Genomic DNA, 8,826 nt, shown 5'->3' on the forward strand with positions numbered 1-8,826 from the left:
CTAAATGGAGAGATGTCAGAGTGGGGGGGGCTGCCCATGAAAAGGCACCCCAAGCAGTTGGGGTTCGGTGCCTTACTCAAGAGCACATTGGCTGTGCCCAGGAGGTGAACTGACACCTCTCCAGCCACCACCATTCTTTGGTCCGTACGTGGACTTGAACCGGCGACCCTCTGGTTCCCAACCCAACTCCATACGGACTGAGCTACAAAACCAACTGATTATGTGTTATCCTAAAAAGGTGGTGTTTTGGTTGTAAGCAATCATAAACGGGCGTGTTTGCTATATTAAAAACTGATGTGAGAGGGAAATGGCCCTCCTGTGCAGATGGAGAGCCCCTTGTAGTAACAACAACAAACGCCAGGGGGCAGCGAAGGCCACCTCTGACTGTCGAGACAACCTGAAATACTCTACGCGATGAAGTGTGTTGTTTACGCCTACTCTCGGTTCAAGATGGCTGCTGGAGACAACAGCGGCAGGCCTCCTTGCCTTAATTTTTCTGGCCCGGGTCCTTTGGGAAACAGCCAGCCCAGCAACAGCGTTTTCTCCATGCCAGCATCCAACGGCGGAGCGGTCGGTATGGCTGGGGGAGCGCAGGGAGCAGCGAGGCGTCCCAACCCACAAATGGGGCCTGGCGGGGGAGACGGCAACGGTGTTTCGAGCGGAGCTCCCCCGACTGCGCAGAACTCCCTGCAGCAGTCCGCTGCGGCAGGTGCTGCGGCAGTCGGAGTCATGGCCACCCCGGCGTCTAACATGGCAACCACCCCAGCGTCAAATGCGTCTGCGTCGGCAGCACCCACCGCTACCCCGGCGGCTGCGTCGGTGCTGGTCTACCGGGAGCCGGTGTACAACTGGCAGGCGACGAAGAGCACCGTCAAGGAGAGATTCGCTTTCCTCTTCAACAACGAAGTGCTCAGTGACGTTCATTTTTTGGTGGGCAAAGGAATGGGGGTTCAGAGGATACCTGCGCACAGGTAAGAAACTGCAGTATGAGTATTCAAAAATATTGGCAAGTTAACTGTGACTCGGCAACGCGAAAATACGTAACCTCTGTCTTGTTGTTCTTTATTGTCGACATCGCCAGGTTTGTCCTGGCTGTGGGCAGCGCGGTATTTGATGCCATGTTCAACGGAGGGATGGCGACGACCTCAACGGAAATCGAGCTTCCTGATGTGGAGCCAGCTGCCTTTCTGGCCCTTCTAAAGTAAGGAGCGCGTGAGGGCCAGAGCGTGCCATTTTTAACCTGAATATTTGCATGTCCTTAAATAGTTTTTTTTTTTTTTAATATTAGTAGCCTATTTGGGAAATAGCGAGAAGTTGCGGGTAACATTTAAGCTCCACAATGCAGCATTACATTTCATACCAATTCATTCATCGTATGATCATAATAGATGCAAACCTATTAAAGACCGTAGCAATAATAAATAAATCTAGACAATAAATCATTACATACTCTGTGTAATACACTAATTTCTGTGTGGAAATCTGGGGAAATACATACAAAACCAACCTAAAAGAGAGTAATCAGAATCATAAATAATGTTGGATACCTGGAGCAGACAAGTACTTTATTCTTTAAGTCACATAGTCTGAAATTCATTGATCTGGTTAAATTTAAGGCTGCACAAATTATGTTCAAAGCAAGAAATAATTTACTTCCAGCAAAAGACAGGGTGGGTTTAATCTGAGAGAACAACTGAACTTTTAAAAACTCCAAAGAAGAACAACTCTAAAAAGCATGTGCATCACGATCAGTGGGGTGAGTTGGTGGAATGGGTTAAACCAGGTGCTTAAACGTCGTACAGACATCACAAAGTTTTTAAAAAGTTATATAAAGCACTTTATTAAAAGGATATGAAGAGGAAGGGATATGATTGTGAAGGTGGGTGGTGTGGTGCATGGATTGTGCACGGGTGGTGGATTACGGAAAGGGGAAAATGTAAATAAAGAAATAAAGAAAAGGGCTTGATACATGTCAAACTAGAGATGTATTGTTGTGTATACAGGTTATGTTGTTGTAAAATACATGGAATATAAAAGGAATGAGTGAAAGTGAATGAGGGGTGGGAAACACACAAGCTTCGGCTTCATCCTGCTTCTTTTCGGAATTTTGTTTTGTGTGTGTGTGTGTGTGTGTGTGTGTGTGTATACATTTTAAATTAGCTCTAAATAAAATTGAATTTGAAAGAAAAATGCTAAGCATACAGGTCACTAAGTCGTGCGCGCCAGTATAATTCGAATGTCTTGTATTACTTGTGGTCCTCGTGCAGGTTTCTCTACTCGGATGAGGTCCAGATCGGGCCTGAGACGGTGATGACCACACTATACACTGCTAAAAAGTATGCAGTACCAGCCCTGGAGGCTCACTGTGTGGAGTTCCTCAAGAAGAACCTGAGAGCAGACAATGCGTTCATGCTGCTCACACAGGTCTGCTTCCCCCAGCTGTAAATGTTGATAAAGCAACTGGATGTGTCAGACTGATTGTACTGCCTCTAAATCTTAATAAGCAATTAAGACTGCGGCTTCTTTCAACTCCTAGTTTCGCTGCCCAAGATGTTGTGTGCAAAAACTGCCAGTACAATATGCAACAGAGGGAAAAAAAAAATTTGCCTAACAGATGAGAGTTGGACAGATGAGATTTGTTACTTTTGGTTCCATTAGTAAAACACCCTCTCTTACAATGCCTACCTTTTGAGTAATATATAAAAGTGTTTTTTTGACCAAACATTTTTTAACCCTCATGTACTCGTCGGGTCACATTTGACCCATTTTCAGTTTTTTCATCACAAAAAATGGTCCTTTGAAAAAAGCTGAAAATGTCAACGTTAGAAATATCAAATAACTTTGGAAAAACATAAAAGAAGCAACCACAACATTGAAAAAGTGACAAAAATGTCAGAAAAAGCGATAATTTAATAAACACAAGGGTTAAATAACAAAAGAAGCCAGTTCTCGAATATTACATGTTGCATCCTAAAGGCGGCCAAACAAAAACTGAAAAATTGAAAACTGTCTATTAAGGAAAAAGTGACAGGATTACAAGTCCGTCCACACATCTGACGCCAGCTTTCGGTGCTTTGCCATATTTCGGTCTGTTCCAAACATAAGTATTAAGGTTTGAAATCCAGTCCTCCTCTTAGATCGTGTCCTACATCCCAGTACTTGTTGAATTGTCAATTCTACATGTTTAACTGAGCCGTGTAGGGGGTAAAAATGTGTTTGTGTGTTTTTGGTTTCAGGCCCGGTTGTTTGACGAGCCCCAGCTTGCCAGCCTCTGCCTGGAGAACATCGATAAGAACACGGGAGATGCTCTCGCCGCTGAAGGCTTCACGGACATCGACCTGGGTAACGTCGCTTTGTGAACGTCATTATAGCCACAGTTGGGTTTTGAAGGGTAGGGACACTGAGGGTGATCACGAAAGGCAGCACTAAAATTGACTAATTTGTGTGAAGGTAGCCTCAAGTGGGTTAGGGTTTTAGACAGAGAAAGACAGACACGAGGGGTAGAACTTTAAAGAACAAGTGTGAATGTGTAGTGTCGAAAGATCTGAAAATCGCGCAAAGACGGTCGTTAAGTAGACACGAAAGGCAGCGCTAGATCGGCTTAATTAGTGTGAAGAAGAGCCCGAGGAGACGAAAGGGAACGTCTCTAAAAATAGTCGTGAAGGGTAGTGACACTGGGGGTGATCACGAAATGTTGAAGCCATTACACTGATTTTAGTTTTATCCCCTTCTCACATGCACGTCATTTATAATCCTACTGACACCTATATTCGGATAATGCTGATTACAATTACTATCGATCATGTTAATGGTGGTGATGATGACGTCAGGGGGTGTTACCTCGATGTTTAGACCTCACCTGAGCTGTGGTGTGTGTGTGTGTGTGTGTGTGTGTGTGTGTGTCTAGAAAGCGGAAGGACAAACTATTTTTCAACGGCATATTTGTGAGAAAGACGTTTTTTTGCTTTGTTTAAAACAAAAGAATAAAATAAAGAAACGGATCATTGGGACACTACGAACGAATGCGCGTTGATTTACTGACCGCTCCTACACGAAAGGCAGCACTAACATTGACTAATTAGTGTGAAGGTAGTCTCAGTTTACACTTGTTTTATCTGATTTATGAATTTTTTGAGGATCCTGTGTTTTATCTGCTTAACTGATTTTGTGTAAAGCTCTTTGAATTGCCCTGTTGCTGAAATGTGCTCTACAGATAAAGCCGCCTTGCCTGACCATTGGGTTTTCCTCTCTCCCTCCTTTAGATACCTTGGTGGCAGTGTTGGAGAGGGATACCCTCGGGGTGAGGGAGGTGCGTTTGTTTGGTGCGGCGGTGCGCTGGGCGGAGGCAGAGGCTCACAGGCAGCAGTTGCAGCCGACGCCCGAGAACAAGCGCAAAGTGCTGGGCAAAGCCCTCACGCTCATCCGCTTTCCCCTCATGACCATCGAGGAGTTCGCCGCAGGTGACCAGAAACACAACGCAGCTCTGCTTTCATCCATTTCATCCATTCACACGCTCATCCCGTGGTTCAGACCCTGATCCTCGTCCTCCGGTCTTGTCATCGCCCCCTTTAGGTCCGGCCCAGTCCAGCATTCTGACCGACAGAGAGGTGGTGAGCCTCTTCCTCCACTTCACAGTAAACCCCAAGCCTCGCGTGGAATTCATCGACCGGCCTCGCTGCTGCCTCCGCGGGAAGGAGTGCAGCATCACCCGGTTTGGGCAGGTGGAGAGCCGCTGGGGTTACAGCGGGACCAGCGACCGCATAAGGTGAGTGAGGAGCAGAGCATTTAAAAAAAATGTAATTTCAGCCTCACTCTTAGAATAAATTCAGTGGTTCTGACACCACACGCTTTGAGAACCACTGTATTAATTACATGTAATCAGTTATTTAGTAATTTAGTTTAAACCTATGTAATAAAATAAGCTCCACAGCACCACTGTTGTAGTGTAGATGACATCGGCAGCATTTGCACCTTTCCCTGCTTCACTTACACTGAGATTAATTAACATTTCCATTGTATGTGATCAGTAACAACAGACACTGTGGCCATATGATACTGTATGATATAAAGCCAGGGGCTTTATTAACTGGAACACAACAAGAGACCTGAAAAACATCTGCTATACTGTGGGGTTGGGGGGGAAAAAATCGATACAGCATAGTGATATTTTCAGTGGCAATACTGTATCGAAACACAGACGCATATATATATATATACCAACATATATACATGTTGGTCAGTTTGTCTGCTTGACAATCCCATTTTGCAGCATTAAAATTGAAGTGATATGAACAAACAGAGATGCTTTTTAGATAAAACAGACGTTGACAAAGTTTCCTTTTGGGGACGTCATTTGAAATTGGGAAAAATTAGAAGTTGGAGAAAAGGTAAGAAATTGCAAAATATTGCAATATTTTTAATACCGCAATAATATCGTATTATCGTGGCAAGACAGAATACATAGTCATATCCCTCATGTCCTCATGTTGTCCTCTGGTCAAATTGACCTGTTTTCCTATGTCAATGTTCTTTTTAACTACCTAATTGTAATTCCCCAAAATAACATGACTGATTCCACACAACGCTCTTTGGCAAGTACAAATCTCTACTTTCATAATTTTAGGGCGTCTTATTCGATTTTATATTATTTGAAAAAACAATTGAAGTGGTTTTGAAATAGTATTGAGTAAAAGTTGACATATTCCAGCCTGTGATTATCCATCAACATCCATTCCTTTAATTTTAGTCTAAATAATTCCTAATTTCTGCTTTTCTAACTCAAACATCAGGTATAATTTCCTATAAATGAGGTTTATTGACCATAAATTCCCCAAATAACTGTAAAACTAAAGTTAATTAGTTAGTGTTACATAGTGTTAAAAGTAACAAAAAGTGACAAACATTGAAAAAAGCATCAAAAGTGTTTGAAAAAAGGGACAAAAACGTAAGAAAAAGTTAAAAACCTCAATAAAAAGCGTCAACAAAAGTTGTTGATTTTCAACTTTGACGGGAAGACACCACAAGGGTTGAATATCAATAATTAGGTCCTGGTTGAAAGGGGAAAAAAAATGTGAAAAGCCAGCATGGATAAGCATTGTAGTCATTAAGAGACCATTTTCAAGGCAAGCACAGGTGGAACTAATGACATTAACGGTGGTAGTGCATGTTGAGATGTTATTAGTTCCACCTGTGCTTTTTCTGCTTTGAGCAGAAAATGTTGACACAGTCAACTATGTCCTACCCGCTCCCCCGTTGATATGTTTCCGTTCTGTTTTCCTTCGCAGGTTTTCAGTAAACAGAAGGATATTTGTGGTTGGGTTCGGTCTCTACGGCTCTATACACGGACCCACAGACTACCAAGTTAACATACAGGTGTGCACCCGAACCCATCGCAAACGACTGTGTCGTGAAGGCGAGAAGTATCCTTTTTTTTTTTTTAATTTCTTGCATTTCATTTCTCAATGCAGATCATACACACGGACAGCAACACGGTGCTGGGCCAGAACGACACGGGCTTCAGCTGTGACGGGTCGGCCAACACCTTCAGAGTCATGTTCAAAGAACCAGTGGAGATATTGCCCAACGTCAACTACACTGCCTGCGCTACACTGAAGGTCTGTGATGGGTCTGTGATGTCACCAGATACACATGCGGTCCTTCACTGTTTAGGAGTGCATTCCAATCCAGGAGATGTGTTTTTTTTTCCAGGACCGCAACTAATGATTATTTGCCTTCATCATAAAAAAAAGAAATTAACTTTAGACTAACTTCAAATTGCTTTTTTGGGCTAAATGTATCCAATTTACTCTCAAATGATACAGATAAAACTGACTAATCTTCAAATTTGAGAAGCTTGACTCAAATAATGAAAGATTTATAAAAATCTGTTGTTTGACTAATCAGTTAATGGATTTATTGTTTCAGCTTGTCTATTTTTCCCCTTTTAACCCTAACCCTAACCCGTTACTGTGCAGCTGGTGGCTCCGCCAGCGTATTCAACCTGTCCGTCTGTCTTGCAGGGCCCGGACTCTCATTACGGGACCAAGGGAATGCGAAAGGTAACGCACGAGTCGTCGTCCACTGGCACAAAGACGTGTTTCACCTTCTGCTACGCGGCGGGCAACAACAACGGCACTTCTGTAGAGGACGGACAGATACCCGAGGTCATCTTCTACACATAGTCCCCTCTGATCCCCCCCCATCAAATGGGACCGCCTGACACCAGCGCGGGGCCGGCGCCTCAGCAGCCGTTCTGGGGACTGATCTCCCAGACATCATTCTGTTCCTCCATGTAGTGCACTACCGTTGGCCGCACGGGGAGACACCTAACCGTAAAGCGATGTAGGTCACTACATGGGGCGTAGCGTGTCATTTGAGAGGCTGCCTCTCTCTTTCTCAGTGGCTTCCTTTTACCCCTTTGTGTTGATGTGATGCCAGCCTCTGAAACAGACATGACTGTAACCGACTCCACAAAGGAGGGAGAGAGGAGCCTCTCAGATTATTCACAGTATTGATGTCACTGCTGTGGATTGACGGCATAAGGCAGTATTCTACTGAAGCTGTACAATTCCACTCCTGTACTGCACAGCGTTAGTGCAAAGGAGTTGGAACTGTATGAATGTACGGTTTAAAAGATTCGCCAAGACAGGAGCCTCATCACCGTTCAGTACAGCCCAGCGTTGCACTCAATTCCACATCAGCTGTAACTTCCATAGACGTCATAGGCTTTATGAACTCTTTGAACCAAAGTTCATATTAATCTTAACAACATGATAATGGTAAGCAAATTTCGGGTTTCTACATCCAGTACTATCTGTGATATCTTGTGTCCTTGCTTGGTAGTTGCCTATACCCATGATACCTTGCACTTCTCGGCCTTGCATATGTTCATTTGTTTGTTCTATGGATGCACACTAACTCTTCAGATATGTTTCTTTTTAGCTTTGTTTTAAAAAGTATGGGCGGAAGAGCTTTCCGTCTTGGTTCGGAAGTTAAAGGGTTGTACATTAAAGTTGCATTTAATAATGTATATGTAACTTGAAATAATTATTGATTAAAGAGTGAAGAAAAAATGTTGTGGTGCTTGTGATTTTGGAAGAGAACCCATCCCAGAATAAGACTAGACTACACCACACCCATCAGTCTGTTAGCATAGCTTAGCATAAAGACTGAAAACAGGGAAACAGCCTGGCTCTGTCCAACGCCTACCAACACTTCTAAAGCTCACTAATTGACAGCGGTTATGTTTGGATGTATTTAGTTTCCATTCTTTATTAAAACAATAAAACCGTAGAATAAAATACCATGGGGAAGTTCACAGTACCTAAATTAGGTGTTCATAATTATTGGTTAAGTTACTTTTACATGCATGTCTCTCCAGACTCGACTTAAATAAGCAGTCAAGACTTCTAAAGACATTTAATTGAAGATATTTAGTGTATTTTTTTGGTGAAAAGTAGATGCTTCACACACTTCTTCAACTATCCATGGTCGTTATGATCTCAAATCAGTTCTAATTCTCATCCATAAAGTGGATATTTTTGCCAAATCTTCCTGACACATTTGCGATTGACAACTTGAAAACACATGACCTCTGGCAATATGACCTCCTTTAAGCCCACTAAAGAATTAACAGAATTTCTGGAGTCTTCATGAGTTGTATGTTTTTATTAATTACATCCACTGAACAAAGGTCCAACGCAGGGAGTTTAACTTCTGTAACACTTTATTGTGGCTTTTTATACTTTTATCTGGCCAAGGATCCATGTTAATATGCATTATTGCAGCAGTATCACAGTGCACTGTAAAGGCCCATCCTGGCAGATG

At 43.0% G+C, this 8,826-nt stretch overlaps 2 protein-coding genes across 2 annotated transcripts in view; one reads left to right on the forward strand and one right to left on the reverse strand.

Annotated features, from left to right (window-relative positions):
- The first annotated feature begins 399 nt into the window (after positions 1 to 399).
- LOC116698943 (BTB/POZ domain-containing protein 2) lies at positions 400 to 8,072 on the forward strand. Its single transcript, XM_032531219.1, has 9 exons — positions 400 to 971; positions 1,082 to 1,201; positions 2,268 to 2,424; positions 3,237 to 3,342; positions 4,263 to 4,460; positions 4,573 to 4,765; positions 6,285 to 6,372; positions 6,468 to 6,614; positions 7,020 to 8,072. Exons 1-9 carry the CDS (start codon positions 415 to 417, stop codon positions 7,179 to 7,181), a joined length of 1,728 nt encoding a protein of 575 aa, XP_032387110.1. The 5' UTR covers positions 400 to 414; the 3' UTR covers positions 7,182 to 8,072.
- Positions 8,073 to 8,652: 580 nt separating this feature from the next.
- LOC116699107 (elongation factor 2) overlaps positions 8,653 to 8,826 on the reverse strand; it is a 10,482-nt gene continuing 10,308 nt past the window's right edge. Inside the window, exon 14 of the mRNA XM_032531503.1 lies at positions 8,653 to 8,826. This exon is cut by the window's right edge and continues 487 nt beyond it. The gene's annotated coding sequence lies outside the window, so the exon portion shown is untranslated.

This window comes from Etheostoma spectabile, chromosome 12, assembly GCF_008692095.1.
Source record: "Etheostoma spectabile isolate EspeVRDwgs_2016 chromosome 12, UIUC_Espe_1.0, whole genome shotgun sequence".
In the NCBI taxonomy this organism is placed as follows: domain Eukaryota; kingdom Metazoa; phylum Chordata; class Actinopteri; order Perciformes; family Percidae; genus Etheostoma; species Etheostoma spectabile.

Coding starts and splice junctions, on each gene's coding strand:
- LOC116698943 (XM_032531219.1), top strand. CDS start 415: ATGAAGTGTGTTGTTTACGCCTACTCTCGGTTCAAGATGGCTGCTGGA. Junction 1,202..2,267: donor GCCTTTCTGGCCCTTCTAAA/GTAAGGAGCGCG, acceptor GTCCTCGTGCAG/GTTTCTCTACTCGGATGAGG. Junction 6,615..7,019: donor CTGCCTGCGCTACACTGAAG/GTCTGTGATGGG, acceptor TCTGTCTTGCAG/GGCCCGGACTCTCATTACGG.